This window comes from Neolamprologus brichardi, chromosome 11 (genome assembly GCF_056152115.1).
Source record: "Neolamprologus brichardi isolate AB-2024 chromosome 11, ASM5615211v1, whole genome shotgun sequence".
Lineage (NCBI taxonomy): Eukaryota > Metazoa > Chordata > Actinopteri > Cichliformes > Cichlidae > Neolamprologus > Neolamprologus brichardi.
In genome coordinates, this window is record NC_142114.1 from 16,164,752 (window position 1) to 16,184,187 (window position 19,436).

General features: G+C 40.9%; 4 protein-coding genes across 5 annotated transcripts; 3 read left to right on the forward strand and 1 right to left on the reverse strand.

Moving 5' to 3' along the window:
- Positions 1-1,451: 1,451 nt before the first annotated feature.
- Positions 1,452-9,457, reverse strand: trim46a (tripartite motif containing 46a). Its single transcript, XM_006804886.2, has 12 exons — positions 9,088-9,457; positions 8,060-8,318; positions 7,383-7,530; positions 6,402-6,600; positions 6,177-6,323; positions 5,989-6,084; positions 5,340-5,593; positions 5,131-5,252; positions 4,704-5,033; positions 3,830-4,059; positions 3,646-3,713; positions 1,452-2,430 (listed from the first exon to the last, which is right to left on the reverse strand). The coding sequence occupies exons 1-12, from the start codon at positions 9,145-9,147 to the stop codon at positions 1,983-1,985; spliced, it is 2,361 nt and encodes a 786-aa protein (XP_006804949.1). The 5' UTR covers positions 9,148-9,457; the 3' UTR covers positions 1,452-1,982.
- Positions 9,458-9,831: 374 nt separating this feature from the next.
- On the forward strand, positions 9,832-12,547 carry tmem107l (transmembrane protein 107 like). Of its 2 annotated transcripts, none has more exons than XM_006804884.3 (5): positions 9,832-10,195; positions 11,284-11,351; positions 11,429-11,529; positions 11,768-11,864; positions 12,161-12,547. In XM_006804884.3, exons 1-5 carry the CDS (start codon positions 10,109-10,111, stop codon positions 12,228-12,230), a joined length of 423 nt encoding a protein of 140 aa, XP_006804947.2. In that variant the 5' UTR covers positions 9,832-10,108; the 3' UTR covers positions 12,231-12,547. The 2 variants fall into 2 exon arrangements, with proteins under 2 accessions (XP_006804947.2, XP_006804948.2); XM_006804885.3 differs by lacking the exon at positions 11,768-11,864 and adding an exon at positions 11,937-12,033.
- A 391-nt stretch (positions 12,548-12,938) lies between these two features.
- Positions 12,939-15,870, forward strand: krtcap2 (keratinocyte associated protein 2). Its single transcript, XM_006804883.3, has 5 exons — positions 12,939-13,085; positions 13,543-13,697; positions 13,874-13,937; positions 15,155-15,221; positions 15,322-15,870. Exons 1-5 carry the CDS (start codon positions 13,082-13,084, stop codon positions 15,440-15,442), a joined length of 411 nt encoding a protein of 136 aa, XP_006804946.1. The 5' UTR covers positions 12,939-13,081; the 3' UTR covers positions 15,443-15,870.
- A 1,174-nt stretch (positions 15,871-17,044) lies between these two features.
- s100a10b (S100 calcium binding protein A10b) lies at positions 17,045-18,251 on the forward strand. The gene is made up of 3 exons (XM_006804882.2): positions 17,045-17,175; positions 17,679-17,833; positions 17,963-18,251. Exons 2-3 carry the CDS (start codon positions 17,696-17,698, stop codon positions 18,113-18,115), a joined length of 291 nt encoding a protein of 96 aa, XP_006804945.1. The 5' UTR covers positions 17,045-17,175; positions 17,679-17,695; the 3' UTR covers positions 18,116-18,251.
- Positions 18,252-19,436: the final 1,185 nt, after the last annotated feature.

Consider the following 19,436-nt stretch of genomic DNA (forward strand, 5'->3'; position numbering starts at 1 on the left):
TAAGTCTTTGCCACGTAGCTAGTTGCAAAAACACTTCAGTTGTTCCCATTTCTTCAGCTGAATTTCTTTTAAGAAAAGAAAAAGCCAAAGATTCAGTTTTGGCAGGCATAAAATAGTATCTTTGTACCAACAGGGTTAAGTGCGAAGAGATATTAGCTGAAAACTGTAAATATTTTGTATGCAGTGTGTCTTTTGGACAATTTGGATAAGTATAAGTAAGAAGTGGAAGGCCTAACAACCATCTAGATGAAAAGTATCTGAAAGTCATGTCCTGAGAGATGCATCTGGTCCTTTACTATTTATTGAAGTCTCATCAGAAATGGTTTCAGTGGAAGGGTGGCTGTTAAGAAGCAATTTACAAGGACGGAAAGGAAAGGCTGAGGTGTGCTGTATTACACAAGAACTGAAACAGGTCTGATGGAGTCATGAATCCAAATATGAAATCTTTGGTTCCAGTTGATGTCAGTATGCACGGATGAGGTCAGGGGAGCGGTGTATACAGTAATCTGTAAAACAACGTGGAGGCTGTGTCATGGTTTTGGCTCCACTTCAGCCAGTGGCTGTTAGAATTGCACAACGTCTGTTTTTATTGTATTCTTTCCATGTACATTTGCAGATGTTTCAATAGACTGTTGCACCCATTTTCCAAGAAAAATAAAAATAAACGAGGGATACCTGACGACATGTTCACAGTACTATACTTGTGTTGGGAATTTTTCAGCACAAAGTGACTCCACATCATAGTTGCCATTCTTTTATTGTTTTCTCTTGACTTGATAGAAACATTCCACCAGCAAGGCAAAGTCTAAATCAGGAGGACTCTGATTTCTGAGATGCTACAGTCTCGAGTCATTCAAGTGCTGTGCTGGAACATATGTACGGGGTATAGACGAGTTATTCAAGACAGGACAGGACAGGATACACACACATACATACCACAGAAAGGGTGCCACACCCACACATACCCACAAAAAAAAATCATATCAAAATACAGTCAGAGCCTGTCATTTTGAAAATACTACAGTGTAAACTCTTTGCATTTAAATGATACATAACAGGAAATAAGTAACTTGGCTAATATTGTAGGTTTCAAAAGGTATAGGGAGGAAAAGTGAACTATAAAGTGTACTTCAGTTTGTCTCCTCAGTAATCCACTTCATTTACCTGATCATTAACACTTATGTGTAAATCACTCAAACACCATAAACACAAGACACAAACAGGCCATGAACATTTCCAACTTTTCAAAATGTGACACATTGAAATGTATTCACATGGTTATGTCAGCCAGCATAACGAGAACAGTATTCCTTCAGAAGGTTTCTTTGATTTGTGTTATAATCATACACACACACAAAAAAAGTAGGCAACTGTGAGCATGTTTACGCAGCCAAAAAGCCACACGATTCTTTTGAAATGCAAAACAGTGACTATATAAAACCAAAACTGAAGAAAATTCACATTCTCTAATTTTGTTTTATATTCACATTGCTGGCGCTACATAAAAATTTAAGATAAAAAAAAATTAGGCATACAGTACATCTGAGTTATTTTCACAAGGTGACAGTCAGTTATCTGCATATACGCAAGTTATGGATCTTAGTTACACCTGCATGCAGCTTATGCTATCCAATTATTCTGGGAAAAAATTAGCCAAAAGTAAAGGGAGAGCAGATTTTTTTTTTTTTTTTTGCGTTGCACACAGATTATTGAGGAGATCCTGTGAACAGAATTCTGCATAGTCTAAAACCACTTTGGCTACAGTGTCCTTAGTTGTAGCATCCCAAAGTAATTTTTATAATAAGAAAAAAAAGAGCCAAAAGAGAAATGTGATCAATTCAGGCCAAGTGCAACTGTAAAAGAACATCAGATATTTATATTGATCACACTGAAGGGAAAACTAGAACTGTATTTAGCAGTCACAGTTCAGCCAGAGAGAATTTTCTGCCTGGGATCATTTCACAGACTCATCTCTGAGCTGTTTATTTACTTAGATTCGTTGCTCTTGTTTGGATGGTTACTCTCCGAGGTGGTGGCTCCTCAATGCTCCGGTTGGCCACGAGGTCCTGCAGCTGCAGGGCTCCGCCGCCAATGAAACAAAATGCCGGACACACCGGAGCGGAGCAATCCACGTGTCCCTCCCATAGGATACGCAAAGAGTGGGCATCGTAGAAGGTGACTCGTCCTTTGTCGCAATCCAGACACACTCCTAGCCGAGGTGGCAAAGGAGCAGTGTGAGGGTGAGACATGCTACTATGGCTGCTACTGTGGGAGTGCATTGCTCCATGGCTCTGGCTGTCACCCTGGCTCTGAGTTTGACTGTGTCCTTGAGGAAGCAGGATTTTGCCCATGCCCATAGTGAGGAAGCAGAATGGAGGGGAGTCCTGGCCATCCTCAGCCCCACTGTCATGGCCGCTGTCTGGGTCACAGCTGGGAGGAAGCAGAGGTAAGGGCAAAACTTAGAGTAGACCTGATTCAGTTTCTTCTACTTAAAATGCTGTTTCCAGCAGTGGCCAACAGTAGTAATGTTATTCATGTGTTTACAAGCTGTTATGTTGCCCCCAAGTGGTTAAAAATATATTTAATTTACTGGCATGGCTCCTATCCATCTGAATAAGAGGCATGTTACTGAATGGCAAATGAACTGGCTCTTATTTAGTGCTTTTAAACTTACTTGAGTACATGTCTCATTCACCATTTCATAAAAACAGTCATTTCCATCTAAGTTCTTTCAGTATGTTGTGATTTTGTGCACACCGAGCAGCCAGAGACTGAACCAACAAGTTTCTGATAATAGAAACTAATAGATGGCCGGCTCTACTACCTCAGCCACAACCAGCAAGCAGCTCAAAATATAGGTGACAGGACACTCCTATTTCTATCATGGATCTTAATGTCATGGTAATTTGAGGCTTTTAATGATTTTTCCAGCATTGAATAACTATATAGCATACATGTTTAATGACTTCACATAACAAGAGTTGTGTGCATAAGTTTGAATGGGGAAGACCCAAACTGTCAACCTCAGATGAGAGGATATTGGTTAGCATGGGAACAACTCAGGAACCTCAGAGGCTCGAGTCTGGTATGAACTGGAAACTGCTGGAAAAAAAACAGCAAAAAACTAGTTTTACATCACCATGGAGGGTGCCAACTGAGAAAGACACCCCTGCTCCATAATGAACACCTTCAAACTCAATAGAAATTTGCGGCTGCCCACACTGACAAGCCTTCTGAGGAAAACTGTCACGCATGGTGGCAGCATCATGCTCTGGGGCTTTTTTGCTAGCAGTGGTACTGGAATAATGCACAAAGTTAATGAGATAATGACGGACAGGGACTACCTCCAAATTCTTCAACTTCACCTCAAATCAACAGCTTTATGATTTAAATTTGGACACAGTTTTGTGCTCCAACAGCAAAGTAATCCCAAACATACATCTAAACTGGTTGTGGAATTCAAAAAGCAGGCTAATATTAAGCTTTTAGAACGGCCTTCCCAAAGCCCTGACCTCAACACTATGCTTAAAAGCTGGGTTCATGCCAGGAAACCAATCAGTTTAAATCAACTCAAACACAACCCTGACAAGGACAAGCAGAAGACGAGGTATGTATGGATAGTTGAAAAGGGTAAGGTTTAGTTACCGAGGGCTGGCCATGTCCTGAGGGAGATGGAACCACTCTTGTAGCTTAGCCTCCTGCCCAACTCCTATCTGCAAATGAGAGGAGCAAAAAGAAAGAAGCTTTGGTCACATCCATTGTGAGTCTGCATGTAAAAGATTTTTTAAAAAGCCTTCTTCACAACATGATCGACAACACTTTCTCTTACCTTTACCAGGTAGGAACTAGGCTCTACAGAGCATGCCCAGTAGTGTTTGCCTTGAGTGACAGCCAAGTCTGCCACCAGTAAGTCAGAGGTCAAGTGGCAAGATGTTAGTGTGCGATCGGCAGCCTGCAGAAGGGAGAGGCCTGGCACACTGCGGGCGTAGGTTTGGCCTTTACCCAGTGCCAACCGGTCAGCATGCAAGCCCCAGCGAGAGTCTAGAGAAAAACTCAAGACTGGTAGGAAGGATAAAGAAGGAGAGAGATGACAAGAAAGGTAAAGGAAAGGAATCAGAAAGAAGGAAAGGTTAGATCCTGCAGCTCAGGCATAGAAAATGAAAAAGGGGCTAAGAGGAGCATGAGACAAACACATAAAGGACAAATGAAAAGAAAACTGTTTTCAAGATGAATAGTAAGAAACGTCTTTACAACAAAAACATGAAAAACGGTAAAGGGTAAAATTTGATTGGTGTACATATCTACCTTTTCAAATATGTTTATAATGACAAATACTTTTGAATGAAATATTATTTAGAATAATACCAAAAAGGAACAATGGACAAAATGTACGAACACAAGTGATTTTGGAAAGTGCAGAAAAACAGACCTGTGGCATATAAGACAGAAGCAGATTTAGTATGACTGGGATGGCACTGGAATGCAGAGCAAATAAAGGAAGGCTTTTGCAGAAACTAAAACAATGGGAATGGAGGAAATCAAGGGATGGAGAGAAAAGAAACAAAGATTAGTCAATTGGCTGAAAATGAGTACTGGCAATATGAATACTGGGGGGAAAACAGCTTTTGTTAATCTTAGAATTTAATTAAAAGAGTGGCAAGATGAACTTTTTGTACTGAAACAACTGTGTGTACACATCCTACCAGGTGCTGGTGGAGTGTGGAGGTAAACCTCTTCGCTGTACTCTCCAAAGCCAGCCTTGTTGCACCCTCTCACTCTCAGCACATACACGCTGTCCATCTGCAGTCGAGCGACCACAGCACTAGTGCCCTTCACTTCATCGATGCGCAGCCAAGCTGTGGCCGAATTAGGGGATCTGATGCCACCCCACGTGGCCGCAGCTCCTCCTGCTCGCCGCTGGTATTCAACAGAAAAGTGCCACGCTGGAGCTGAGTCCTGAGGGAGCCGCCAGCATAAAAAAAGCTGGTCGTAAGCTAACGTCTTCTGAGTGTCAATGACTGGAGCCAGTGGAGCTGTGGAGAAAAATTGCAAAGATATGGAGGTTAAACTATTCATTTTTAACTCTTTAACATACCATGTATTGCAGGAACAAAGAAGCTGACAACCCACATTGTATAAAGTCCAAATTGTTTATAATCTTGATCTCTTTGGATGCATCCAGGTGAAAGTGTCTGAAGGAGGGCTCGGCAGCAAGACAGAAACACTGGAGATTTTCTATAGCCTTCACCAGCCTGGAGAAATAAGATAATAAAATGAATTTAAGAAAATTCAAATAAAGGTAACAAATCGAACTGAATGAAAACGGCTGAATCTCTTACCTGTTGTGTGTTATTCTCGCAGCCTGCACAAAGCAGGGTGCATCCGTCTCTTTCAGCAGCTCTTGAGTGTAGACCATTAGACCGGCCTGCTCCAGCAGGCCTTGCTTCTCAAAGACCTGAGAGGACAGGGCCTCCTCCTTTCTGCTGCGGGATCCCTCCAAGGCCAAGGTCAAAGACCCCTGGCGCTCAGCTACAGCCGCTCCCAGCTCATGGATACAGTGAGTCAAGTGCTGTAGAGCCACTGCGCTGTTGGCCTGCAGAAAGAGAGAGGATGCAAAAACAGCTGGAAAGAATGAAGATTGGAGATACTGTTGCTATTCATTGAAAAATCACGATGCTTTTGGAATGGCATTTACACATTGTGTTGCAATTGTAGTTAAAAGAAAGTGGTCAGTTAAACTGAAGTTCATTCATATTTTACTGAAGCATCACAGTTCCTCTAAATTCAGTGAAATAATTAAATCTTTTTGCTGAGAAACTCAGGAGAAAGCTGCAGGTAAGATCTAGACAGTATTGATATCCCAATGACATATTTTCTGCTAAAAATGTAAAATGAACCCCCAAAATATTGCATTTGAAGCCCTAGCAAATACTGTTGCACCTGTACAAAGATCAAAAGCTACTTTAACAAAGCAGAGGAGAAGCACACCTCCATGTGTTTGATGGCAGCCTCCAGTTGAGTGATCTGACTCTGTATTGTCTCCTGGTTTGCCAAAATGAAGTTGACTTCCTTGGTAATCTTGTCCTGTAAAACCAAATAGAAAGCTAACACTGCTATGCTGCAATCACCAGGGCTGTAGCACAGTAAAAACATATTACCACCACCCTCAAAATCACCTTGAGTGCCTGGTAGGCTTGTGCTATAGGCAAAACTTTGTGCCCATGATGGATACGGCGTAGCTTACAAAGTGGACACAGCAGCCTCTGGCAGGTACGGCAGTACCACTGCAGTCTCTCCTGCTCATGCTCTGTGCATGTTAAAACCTATAACACAAAGGTGGGTTAATGTGCTGGAAGAGATGCAACTTTGTATCATGTGCGGAGATAAAAACAAAGACCAACCTTTGGCCTGAAGTTGTTGGTAGGTAGAATGTGTTCATGCTGAGCTCGAGGCGTTCCCCACGGGTGGTAGAGCTTGAAACACTCGTTGCAAAAGTTGGACTTGCAGTCAGCACAGCCCTTGGTAGCCTCCAGAGACTGGGGAGGCTTACAGAAACTGCACATGATGGCTACGCTGCCCAGACTTACTGTGTGCCTGTACCTAAAGGACAGACATGTGTACATGGAGATAAGAGCAAGGCTGTGATAATTCTGCAGCGGCAAAGAAAGAAAGCAACAAAAAAAAATAAATGGGAATAATGAGCTTATCTGACTGTGGCCTGCTTTTTTCAGTAGTTAGGAAGGCAACTCTTCAACTGCCTGACCTGGATACATCACCAGCAGCTGCCATGTTAGTGCATCCTGCACAGTAAAACATGCACCGTCACACTTTCCCGACCAATAGCAGTGATTCTAGGGGAGGAAGCAGCGGCACCCAACAAACTGCTGTGTGTGAAAGTGTCTCTCCCTGTCTCACTGTTTCAGAAGCAGCTCCTCTCACTTTGATCTCCTTTGTTTGAACTGATAAGGGGTGGGGGAATTAAAAAGCCAGAGGAGTGTTTCAGTCCAAACAAAAATTAACAGTTTAACCAATGCTGCACTGCATTTTTACAGCTGCCCCTGCACTTTGCTCTCAGCCTTGGATCAAGAGTAAAGGAAAAGATCATTATTGCAACTCCTTCCAGCAAATGATTTCCTGTCTCATTTATAAAGCAGCACTGGCCTCACTCTTCATTCGCTGCCTTTACACATTGCCTGCATGACTGGTTAGAGTGCTTTTCCAAAACTATTACAGCTCTTATAATGCGACATTCCCACTGGATAAAATAAAGCCAGGTGACATGCATGGGGGAGCTAAAAGGTGTCTGCTCTTTCTCTGCCTGACCTGAGGTTGTGATGCTACAGCACTTATATGATATTCATGGGGTTGGTGCGTATACACACCTCTCCACAATGCGCTCCAGGGTGAGGTTGCGAAGGCAGTCTGTCAGGCCTTTCTCCCCGAGCTCTATATCCTGCTGACAGGAAGGACAGGGAAACAGCATGGGGGGATGGGTCTCCTTCCGCCGTCGCCCTGGGTATGTCCCGCACACTGGGAGAGTGATGCAGGTGTGGGGATAAAAAGGAAAGAAACACAGACACAGAAGAATAAAAAGCAAGGTTTTTAGAGATAGTTTATGAGGAATTTAACAAAGGCGGACTAGTGAGAAAAGGAAGGAAGCAAAACTCTAATTTGCCTCCACATTTGTGCAGATCATCATGAAAAATAAACTTCTACAGGAAAAACTATTTGCTTACATAGACACCTTGGCAACACACCTGCTCGGCAGATGCTTACTGCCTTTCGTGTCTCCTTGAGGGAAGGACTCTCGGACTCTATCTTCTTGCTCTACACACACTTAAATAAGTCATTAGATGAATCCATAAAGCTCTGGATGTGCGGCAGGATGCTGATGTGTCTGTTAAATCATCTATGACACTCTGAGAGGACAGTGACATCATGCCACGTCAACATCATCCTTGTTCATTTGAATGCCAAACACACACACACACACACACACACACACACACACACACACACACACACACACACACACACACACACAAACCATTTCCTTTACCTGTTCTAAGGACCCGCTCCAGGCGATCAGGCGTCCTGGGAGCAGGTCTGCGTGTCTGTCGTGGGGATCGGGTGTTGGGTGTGGAGGATGGTGAGTAAGGCTCTGGAGGGAGATCTGGAGGAGGATAGCCTCTTTGTACCAACACCTCAGCTGCACAAAGCAGACACACACTGTGCTGGCAGGGCAGGATGATGGGCTGCTTCACCATCTCATCACACACTGGGCAAAGCAGCTCCTGTTCCATGCTCTTCATGTTGGACTGAAGAGGAGGACGAAAGAGGCTGAAGACTAAATAACAGCTGAATCACTAGAATAAATAAGGAATCGGCTGCTCTATACATTCTGTGTCTTGTGATATAATGTATAGTCAATGTGTAGGAGGCTGGCATTGAATATACAGAGAGCAGAGAAGGCCAACGTGGATGAATAAATAGCTTTCCCCTGAATACTCATCTAGCTTTACCTGTAAAAAAAAATTAGATGCACTTTACACAACTCAGAGAAGTACAAAGCAGTGAGATTTTTAAATCTGTAAAATGAAAATGCATTTTTCTGCTCATTCTGTCCACCAGCATCAGTTTTACTGGTTCTGGAGGCCCCTTTCTATTGCTGCAGCTACTTAAACGCAGCATCCCGTTTCTATGACAACGTGCATCTTTCCATCATGTGCATCACGAGTATTTTAACCTACTACTCGCCAACATATTTAATTGGTTTTAATGCTCAAACACTCATTTGATCTACTAGAACTTTTTGTTTACTTAATTAATGCATTTGTGGTCACAGTGGCCCCGTTTTACGTTTCCAGCCACAGTGCTAGAGCATTGCCATTTCTCGTTGATTCAAGATGCAAAAAAAAAAAAAAATAGCTTCCAAAGGAAGAAATGCTACACATTCCTTCATCATCAGCGCACATATGTGCAATATGGAAAAGATCCACAGGTAAATGCACAGGTGGTAAACAGATCGCTTTTAAAAAGAGCACACATGGTTAAAAAAATGGCTAATAAAATGAGCGTCACACTTACACTGATACGAACCAGCGCGTCCATGATAGATGTAAAGGTTTGTAAGTCCGCTTCTGCCATACTCCCTAGATGCAAATGCCTCTGCGATACAATAACGGATCGCCTTTTTTTCGTCTGGAGAAAGGCTGAGCAGGGTTACCGTACCGAGGTATGGCAAGCCCGGGCCTCGACCTGATGTAGCCGTGCTAGAGGTGTGTTTTTGCACACACGCCGATTCAGTGCCGTCTGTCTCAAAGCAACGAGTCCACTCCACGTAGCAATCAGATGGGAGGAGGGGGGATTTGTACTGGTTTAGGCTACAGCTGCCACAGTCGCATTGCTCAAAGACCGATTAATACAATTAGAATGGAACTTGGCACTATTATATTCGAGCTAGATTTATTTTATTTTAATGTATGACAAACCTTCAAATAAAAATGTCCGATTACATATTAACATTTATACAATTACAGCATTTTATAGGGTTTTTCACGCATGGCATTCTGGATGTGTGTCTAAAACAGCTTAAAACAATTTGCAGTTCAGTTTTTCGAAATAAACCTCCAGCTCCTTGAACGTGCAGCTCCTCCGTAGTATTTATATGTTGATACATATGCTGGTGGCAGTTTTTCGTTTTGCCATTAGATGGCAATGTTTTATTTTTTCAAGCACACACACACACATACACGAGTTCTTAAATTGTTGTTCCATGTCCGGAACCTTTGTACGTTGCTCTTTCATGCGGTGGGTCAGTAATACTGGATGCACCCGTTCGCTGGTTGTTGTAGCAACCAGAGCATCCGCCTTTCGTGTAATAATCACAGCAAGGGGAAATCGGATGAATTAGTTCGTATTTTATATGGAATACGAGTTAAATCAGTGACATGGGCGGATGTGTTTATGCTGCAGTTATCTTATTTGTACTTTTTGCTATCTTACAGTAGCTACTATGCGCATTTGAATCGCCGAAAAGCTGCATTTCCCGTCCAGCATTAGTACCGTAGTTTTTCTGAATTGTTGTCTAGCTATACTTTATTCAAGCATGTCGGCGGTCAGTAGCCTCGTCCCCGCACGATTTCTCACCATCATAGCTCACCTCGTCATCGTGATCACAATCTTTTGGTCGAGGGTAAGTAAGCAAGCACGGCAAACAATTTTTTGTATTCTGTGATAACTTGTTGTAAATATCCATGAACACAATAAAGGGTGACGATAATCTGCAGATACTGGCACTGAAGCTCGACAGGAAAATTAAAAAACAACAACAACAACCAAAAATAAACTAAATTTTAAAATTTTAACATGTGAGAGACCTCAGAGTTTAAGACTTAAAAAGAAGAAGACATAATTAATTTCTCCCAATGCGCTAAAGAAAAAAGAATTGCCAAGGTAGAAAGTAATTCAAATTCAGATTCAAATCTGGACTTACAAGATGTACGAAACAAAAAGAAAAATAAATGAATATGAATAATCTTTGTCAGGTGATGAAGTCAGGAAAAATAAATAAATAAAATAGAAATAAATAAATAAAAAACAAGAACTGGAGCAGCTGCATGGCATCAGGAAGCCAAAGATTTTGATGTCCACCAGAAACAATATGATAGAGTCCAAAAGAGAAACTGTGGTACTTCATGAGAAACTCAAGGACTAGCATGAGGGTGATGCAGGACATGTATGAGGACAGTGAGACATGAGGTGTCTCACTGTGTGGTAGGTGTGACAGGTTGAAGGTGATGGTGTGATTACATTAGAGGTCTGCTCTGAGCCCCTTCTTGTATCCAGTGGTGATAAACAGGCTGGCCGATGAGATCAGGTATGAGTCTTCGTGGATTATGATGTATGCAGACAACATTGTGATATGTAGTTAGAGTAAGGATCAGGTGGAGAAGTGGAGCTATGATCCAGGGAGAAGAGGAACACACGTGTGTGAATGAGAGGTGGGCAGATGTAACAGTGATGCTGCAAGGGTGTAGCAGTGGAGGTGGATGAATTTAAATACCTGGTTTAGAGGTTTGGAGATAAAGTCAGAGAAGCAAGGCTGATGGGGTTGGGACATGTGCAGAGGAGAAATAGTGGATAAATTGGACAAAGGATGTTGAAAATGGAGCGAGTCAGGAGGAAGTTGTCCATGACAACAGAAGCATTGGAGTTGACACTGCTTCTTTTTCCTCATGTCTTAAGAAGTAATTACACCAATTTGTAACTTTTACTTTACAGGAAAATAATGTGAAAGCTTGTTTGCCTTTGGATTTCACACAGGAGCAGTATGACACTGAGGACAGACAGTAAGTAAATATTTTAAACACATTTGACACATTTGTGTACACATCTTCCAATTTATTATATGTATTCTCTTTTTCAGGTTGGTGGTGGCATTATCAGTGACACTCGGTCTGTTTGCTATAGAGCTGGCTGGTTTCTTTTCAGGAGTGTCCATGTTCAACTGCAGCCAAAGCCTCCTTTGTATCCTTTTCACTCACATTTTACACTCTTATTTATTGTCTGTGTTTTGATTCCAAAGGGTTACATTTATTACTTATTATGTATATATATTCTACATCCTCTATTTGTGACTGGCTGTCCTAAAACATGCAAATACACCAAATAAATATAAAGCTTGCATAAGCTTGCATATAAAGCAATAATTTCAAAAGTGCTTGTGATCAGTTACACTTCCATGACTATCTTTTACCTGGTATAGCAACAGGAGTCCATGCCAGTGCCTCAGTGGCTCTGCTTTTCTTTCTATTTGAGCAGTGGGAGTGTCACATCTACTGGTGGATCCTTGCCATCTGCAGGTTGGTGTACAAGCTTGCTCAATGTTGTTGTATTTTTCCAAAGTTCTTTTCCCTGACTCACGTTTCAACCAGCACTGGCTGCCCATTGCAGTGGATCAGTGTCTTTGTCTTTTTTTGTGTTTGAAAAATGGGAATGCTGGACTTACTGGGTTATTTTTGCCACCTGCAGGTTGGTCTGTATGCCTGTTGATGTGAATATTAGTATTTATGTCTCTAGTTCAAAGTGGCATAGCCTCTTTTAAGCATTATAAGCAGAAGTATAACCTACATTGGTGTCTCTCTGGCTCTTCCTTTAGTGTTCTACCGGCTTTAGTGGAGATTCTTCTGTTCATAGCAGTTTTTGGACTGAAGAAGAAGCCTTTATGAAGGAAAGTCCGGATGTAAAATGGTACAAACCGAGATTGGATGTAGACATCTGTCAGTTTGTTAACAGATATACTGTAGCGACAGAAAAAGAGTGGATACCAGACGTATATCAGTACAAAACTCCAACAGTAAGGGATGCATAAAACACACTTTTCAAAATGTTTTTTAATCTATTTTTATGTATTTTGAATAAAGTTGATGCAGCATACGTTTTTACCTTATGTCTATTTTTGTATGTTGGAACTGGAGTGTTTTGTTTATATAGTGTGTTTGTAGTGTCAGTTACTCTGTAAAAGTAAATAAAGCTTGTAATTATTTTTGTTGCTTTGGTTGTGTGTGTGTTAAAATTATTTATTTCAGCTTGTTCTAGTGCATCTACTGCAAAGTGTTTCTTGGTAAATACATTTAAGTTGTCATTTCTGTTGAAATAAATTGAAATCGAGTTAAATTATTTAATGCTAGCATAATTACACACTTGTTCTGAACTGTACCATGAAGTTCTACTTTTAGAAGTCCACAAAACATATAAACATAATGTATATAACGTATGTGTGTGTGTGTGTATTTAGACGATAGAAATGTAGTTGTAATGCAAACACATAATTGTATTTTATAAATGTTTCGATTTGAACTTTAGTGGAATCAAACAACCATTATTTGGATTTTTATTCTTTTATTGATTTTTTTTTTCACCCGGAGAGCTCATGTGGCTCCTCCCACCGGTCCCACCTGACTTTAGAGCCGGGTAATCAGTTTTTTAGTTCCTAGAGCCGGGGCAGCTAGCTGGCTCGTCGAAGTTAAATTTAATTTACTGGTGCTTCGTCACGGGGACTATAATTAAGTATTACAGTATGGGTATGTATTGCATAATTATCAATAGACACATCGTCAGCACAGACATAGATGTGCAGATATCCTCAGTCTCAGTGTGCAGTCATGTCTTATAGTCCTGTGTAGCTAATGTTAAATGTAAGCCACGCTAACACAGATTTCTTTCTTACAGTCTAGCAATCCCGGCGTTACTGTAAAGTACCAGAAATGTTTTTATGTACTGAGTATTTAGGAAGTATAAAATTGAGGGGTGTTTTGGTGCAGATGTGAGTTGATTAGCACAGAGCTAACAGCTATACGTGGGAAACGTTATGCGTGAACACTGACGTGGCGTTAAGTTCCAAAGCGTATGACTGCCCAATTCAAACGAGATATGACATTTAAAACCATCGTTTACTTTCGGTTGCATTACAGTTCTATACTAGATAACTCTTTAGCCTCAGGTTTTGTCCAGATGACAGTTTATCTCTGTTGTTTGTAGCGGTGAACACTGGAACCTCCCTGGTGCTATCCAGTCTGCTCTCCGTGCTGGTATTCGCGGGGATGCAGATGTTCAGCAAGCAGCTGGCATCCACCGAGTGGCTCACCATCCTGGGAGGTTTTCTGGGCTCAGTCCTCTTCATCTGCTCCCTGACTGTATCCTTTAAGTGACATGTAGAGTTGAATTGCTTTGCCAATGTTGTTAATCAGTAAACTGCACAGTTCTTTTGGAAATTGGTATTTATTGAACAACTTTCAGACTTTTATTATATATTCTCCATAAAAATGTCTCGACGTCACTGAGGAGAGTCGCACCTTAACTTTGGCTTCAGGCATTTAATAATCTGGAAAATTTGGTTTTCGGAAAGGGATTCCAGGCCAAGATATTCCCTGAGAGTAAGTGATGATGGCCCATGCAGTGGCCTTTTTCTTGTTCACATGGTGTTTAATATTTCTGCTGAGTCAACTGTTAGCTCAGCTTTACCTGAAACATCAGAATTGTTTATACCAAACTGTAGCCTAGAAATAATAGGTGGAAATCTTGGTTGAGGTTAGAGAAGCCAGGTAACCCAGATCCCTGGTTTAAGTCCCTGTTCAGGTGAAGCGATCTTCTCTGAGATGTTTGATTTTGTACACAAACCCTGCAAAAAATAATCAAGAAGCAAAAGCCTGGCTAAATTAACAATAATAAAGCTAAATAGTTTCTCTCAATATATAGCCGATGTATGCTGGTTTCTGCAGGCTGAAGAGCAGCGGTCAATATGGGAATCAACATCTGCAAAGTAATTTAGTGTAACACAGTTAACATGCACTTACAGTGGTTTGCTTCTGATTGCCACAGCAAAACCTGTTCAGGGTTTTTGTGCCTGTTAAAATGCTAATTATAAATACTGCTCCAATCAATGTCAGTAACGCAGTCATTACAGTAAAAATAAGCTGAAAAATTCACCGGAAATGCAACGTCTTCACTAAATGTCTCACTGTCGAGTTCATGTGCAAATATAAGAATCTCTGAAGAAGAAAATGTAAAGTGCTTATTTGATAAGGAGCATTTTTTTTAATGTTGTTAGGTAGTCCTAAAATAAATTAAAACATAAAAAAAATTCATTTTAATTATATTAAACATCTTGCTGATGTTAAATCTACCACGTCAGGTAAACCAGAACAACAAAACATTTGAGCTAATGGAGAGAATAAAAGTTAGATAAATGTTGACTCAGACAACAAAATAGGGTGGTGCTGATGATGATTAGTAGTAGTAGTAGCATTTATAAGTGGCAGCTGGTTTCTGTGTGTGCTTTAGTTAGCCAAGGTAAATAAAACACAGCACTGCTACTAGACTTGAGGTGAGCTCATGCACTACCTCTGTGCAGGACGGCTCTAGGCTTCCCACACTCACACACACACACACACACACACACACGCAAATCTTTTGACTGGATGGGCAAGATGCTAGTTTCAATGAGCTGAGTCTACCCTCTGGTCCAGATTTGAATATCCTAATGACAGCCCATGCAAATTTAAAATAACATTCTAACATTATTACCTCTATGCACATCTGTATGCTCATATTAATGCTCATCACTTATATGATTTACTGTGTCACCTTGCAGTTCTGCTGTGTCTGTGCCTTTCACTGTTTGCCTCTGGCCTGGTACACCGTGTCTGTGTCACTACTTGGTAAGTGACTCCTCTGCAGAACACGCTTACCCAAAGCATCTAGAAAGCACTTCTAAATGTATTTAATAATTAAAATACTTCTTTCTTTTTTCCTGTTCAGCCTCATCTTTTCCCTCTTTGCCCTGTACTACATCAACAAAGTGTCTGCCGCCCTCTACCAAGCAGCTGTTCCTGTAGTAACACCAGCCAAAGCTGGCAGCAAGAGCAAAAGGAAGAACTAAAGAACCCACTGGATCACACTTGTATCACACTTCGACCAGTCATTATTCCCCAGGTGCTGGTGGTCATTGCTACACAGCTGAATGCAGTTTTGTCACAATGATCCTTTGTTATTAGGCTTTTTTAGGTATATAAAATTTGGTTTGGAGTTATTATTTTAAGTCATCATTTCATTGAATACAAGCCTGTAGTAGTTAATCTGGTCCTTTGTTTGTATATTTTTTTTATTTTATAGTTCTCTTAAATTTGAATCACAAAGAAATGGTAGATATAAGGCCAAACGGTGTTTTATGTTCCATCCCTTTCTAATCAGCGCTCTTTTTAAAAAGGTTGCAGAGAGATTCTTTCCTCCATCACAGCACCTGTGTATTCAGTTTTCTTCTGTTTTGTTTTTTCAAATCCATTTTTGTAATTAAACTTTCTGAAAGACTTTCAACGTGTTGTGCTTCCTTCTACCTTTGCTCCGTTTGTAATTTGCAGTCTAGCTGTGTGGGGATGTAATAAAATCATGATATGCAGTGGCATATGTGTAAATATTCCTTGTGCAGCCATTCCCATAGTCAAGAGTGCTGCAGCCCACTTATTTTTCTGTTATATACTGAAATATGCATTTAAAGAGGACAGCAGTGGTGTAAAGGTTAGCAAAAAGCACTGGTGGCTCTAGTGCTAACACAAGAGTTTAAAGTTTTAGTTTTCACTTTTCTCTCAGCTAAATTTGTGTCTGTCTTTCAATTAGTTGCCAGATTGGGTTGGATGATTTTGTTTGAGTTTTCAACTTTTAGGAAATATTTAGTTTTTATTAGCATCAGTAGGAAAGTTAATGCTTTTTTTATGTTAATATTGATGAGATATATGCTAACAGAGTAATTTTACAAGTTCAGCACAGAGAATTTAAGGACAACACTTCTTGAAGGTATTTGATGCGGACACGGAGAGAGCCTTGACTGAATAAATCATGCATCAGGTTGTCTTCATGCTTCTTCGACCAATGTAGTAGCAGTTTTCTTTCAGCTTTGCAAGTAAACAATGTTGTTTTAGATTTCATTTTTCTGTAGATCATTTAAAAATTTTCATTCAGTTTCAAGTTTTACTTCAGTTTTCAGTTAACCATAACAGTCTTCAGGCCCTTCGCTCCTCGTCTCCTTGGGGAACAGGAGAGAGTGAAATCACAGAGGAGCTGTTGAGCAAGTTTTAAAGGAACTGCCAAGTGACAGTAAAGGGTCAGTTTGAACAGGGTGCTCCTGCACTGCTGCTGAAAGCGGTATCTGGGAATAAACTCGCAGTGGAGATTCCCCATTGTCCACAGCCTCACACTCCCTTCCCCCGGCTCGCCTTGTTTTGGGAGAGCATCCTGCTGCTGTCATGTATCCAGGTGTGCCGACTGTTACAGGTAAAGAAGACGGCCCAGTGCAGACTTGCTTAGTCTTAGCAGGTCCCATCATACATGCGTTATTCTGCTTTGTGCCATCTTTTGTTTTACTTTGATGATGAAACACAAACAGAGTGTAGATTTTTGTGAGGTAGCATCTTCATGTCAACGCCTTCTACGTCTTGCAGTAACTGTGGGAAAAAGGGACAGTGTTCCTTTATTTGCTCTCCCTGCCTCTCTGTATCCCTCCTCCCTCCCATCACTTGGGCGTTGCCTAGATGACTATAAAGTGTTGAATAAACTTTCAGTCAGCCCACGTCGAACTCCACTGAAGCTCTGCCACAGTTTCTGCATCCTCGTGATCCGGTAAGGCTATTAAAACTTATTTTAAAAAGTTAGAAAGTTGGGTTTTTGTTTTTTTTTTCTTTTTTCCATTGAATGTTACGTTGGGTGGGCTGAGGTGCTGTTGGTGCATTACGTAGGATTTTCCTCCTTTGCTATGCCAGGACTGGGTGTCTCCAAAAACATTAGGCCTATTTCTCTCTAGTCTATCTTTACTGTGTGTCTGTGGGCCTAGTTTTTTCTTTTTCTGAAACTGAACCACTAAGTGTTAAAGTTTATAAAGAGAGGGGAGGTAGAACCCATATATGGATTTTGGGTTTGGGGCCAGAAGGTGATTTGCGCCAGAAGAATTTGCTTTGAGTGCCAGTAAAAACCAACACCCACATCCTCTTCAAACAATGTGCTGTAACCTAATGCTTGGCTGCATGTTTCACTCATTTTTCTCCAATGTGAATGTAACAAGCCAACAGTAAAAGTTAGAAAAACACTGTTATATTTATGTCCATTCCTGCCTTTTGTCCTTTCAGCACTCATTTCTGCAACCATGACTGAGTTGGAGAAATCCATGGAGTCCATGATAACCGTGTTTAACAAGTATGCCCATGATGGCAAACACGGAAAGGCCTTAACCAAGAAAGAACTAAGAAAACTAATTGAGGCTGAGATTCCCAACTTCCTGAAAGTAAGGATCTTTTTTACTGTCATACCTGATCTCTATCCTCAGTGTGAATCATTGTCCATATTTAAGTTAAAAATGTTATTGCTCATGCGCTTTGCACCCTGAACCCGTCTCTTGTTACATCTGTTTCAGAACCAGAAGAATCCCAACTCCGTGGACCATATCATGAAGGATCTGGACCAGAACAAAGATGATGTCTTGGACTTTGAAGAATTTATGCCGTTCATCGCCGGCCTCACAATGGCCTGTGAAAAATATTGCTCCATGAGTGCTAAAAAGAAGTGAAAGAACTGATGTGCAAATACGCTGCAAGAGAAAATAATGCTTGTCTTTTTTTTCTTTCTTTTTTTGTAACAGATAAAGTTGATTGTGTTGCACAACTGTGTGCCGGATTTACAAGTAAAAACTGCTTTTGACAAAATTTCCCCGACTGTGTGTTTGGCTACTTTGATGTAAATTTTATTCAAAAACATTGGGTATGCTAGAGTTTTAGCTACTATCTGATAGCTGACTTCTGCAACACATGTAAAACTAGAAGATGAATTTGAAAGTAGTGAGAGTATTCATGAATTAATATCTAATGTGCAACATTTCACTTCTCATTGAAAGTTCAACTGAGGCAGCAGTTTCTACACAGCGTGAGGGGGTAACTGCTTCTATACAGGAACGTGTCAGGATCAGATGTTTGTGCTAAAAAGCCTGAAGTGTGGTGCAGCACACATGCCTGTGAGGCGTGAGCTCATGATTTATTTAGGGTGGGTCAAATAAGTAACATTTTTGGAGATGGTGGAGTTTCTCTCACAGAACTCCTCCAGATGAGATACAAACTGCGCTTTTTGAACTTGGTGCAGATCCATCTGGTAAACATTAACTACTTGGCTCATTACAAGTTTGGAATTCCACCTTTAAACTGACTGAACTCCAGTTCAGTAAAAATACAAATATATTGTGCACACAGGCATACACACTAAGTAAACGTTAACATGCTCATTACACTGTGAAGGATCTCTCTTACTGCAAACATATCAGACCACGCTTGGCCTTTGCAGTGTTTTCAGTCTGCCAACTACACACACATCAATATGTTCTGTGTGCTTCACAGTGTATACAGTAATCCCCTTTTGAGAGTTCATTTTAAAATTATTTTATTTGTTTTGAAGTCCTTAAACAGTCTCGCCCTGCCCTATCTCTCTGGGCTGCTGCACTCGGACTCCCCTTCCCGCTTGTTCACCTGAGCTTACCAGCTGCTCCTGGATGTGCCGAGGACACAGCAAAGGCTCTGCACATCACTAAATCAACTCTTAAGATCCACCTTTTCTGCTCAGCTTGTGACCCAGGTTGACTTTATTATTCTTATCTTATTGTTTTTACTCAGATTTGCCTTTCTGTTATGCATATTTATTCATGCTTTTAATTTGCTTGTATTTTATTTAATATATATTTAATACTCAAGTTGACTTGATACTGACTGTATGACATGGCCAGCCAACTTTGCTGAAGCCAGCATGTAGTGCATGCAGCACAGAGGTGCAGATTCCCCAAGGACAATTTTTAAGGCACAGGGTTACAGAGTTAAGGTGCACAACAGTTGTTTTTTCCCCACACA

What these genes read in the sequence shown, in the direction of transcription:
- trim46a (XM_006804886.2), bottom strand. Translation starts at nt 9,147, where the DNA reads ATGGCAGAAGCGGACTTACAAACCTTTACATCTATCATGGACGCGCTG. An exon ending in ACGCGCTGGTTCGTATCAGT is followed by an intron (nt 8,319 to 9,087) that starts GTAAGTGTGACG and finishes CCTCCTCTTCAG; the next exon opens with TCCAACATGAAGAGCATGGA. An exon ending in CAATTTGGACTTTATACAAT is followed by an intron (nt 5,034 to 5,130) that starts GTGGGTTGTCAG and finishes TTTTCTCCACAG; the next exon opens with CTCCACTGGCTCCAGTCATT.
- tmem107l (XM_006804884.3), top strand. Translation starts at nt 10,109, where the DNA reads ATGTCGGCGGTCAGTAGCCTCGTCCCCGCACGATTTCTCACCATCATA. An exon ending in TATGACACTGAGGACAGACA is followed by an intron (nt 11,352 to 11,428) that starts GTAAGTAAATAT and finishes TCTCTTTTTCAG; the next exon opens with GTTGGTGGTGGCATTATCAG. An exon ending in CTGCAGCCAAAGCCTCCTTT is followed by an intron (nt 11,530 to 11,767) that starts GTATCCTTTTCA and finishes TACCTGGTATAG; the next exon opens with CAACAGGAGTCCATGCCAGT.
- krtcap2 (XM_006804883.3), top strand. An exon ending in GGCCAAGATATTCCCTGAGA is followed by an intron (nt 13,938 to 15,154) that starts GTAAGTGATGAT and finishes GTCACCTTGCAG; the next exon opens with TTCTGCTGTGTCTGTGCCTT. An exon ending in CGTGTCTGTGTCACTACTTG is followed by an intron (nt 15,222 to 15,321) that starts GTAAGTGACTCC and finishes TTTCCTGTTCAG; the next exon opens with CCTCATCTTTTCCCTCTTTG.
- s100a10b (XM_006804882.2), top strand. Translation starts at nt 17,696, where the DNA reads ATGACTGAGTTGGAGAAATCCATGGAGTCCATGATAACCGTGTTTAAC. An exon ending in AGATTCCCAACTTCCTGAAA is followed by an intron (nt 17,834 to 17,962) that starts GTAAGGATCTTT and finishes CATCTGTTTCAG; the next exon opens with AACCAGAAGAATCCCAACTC.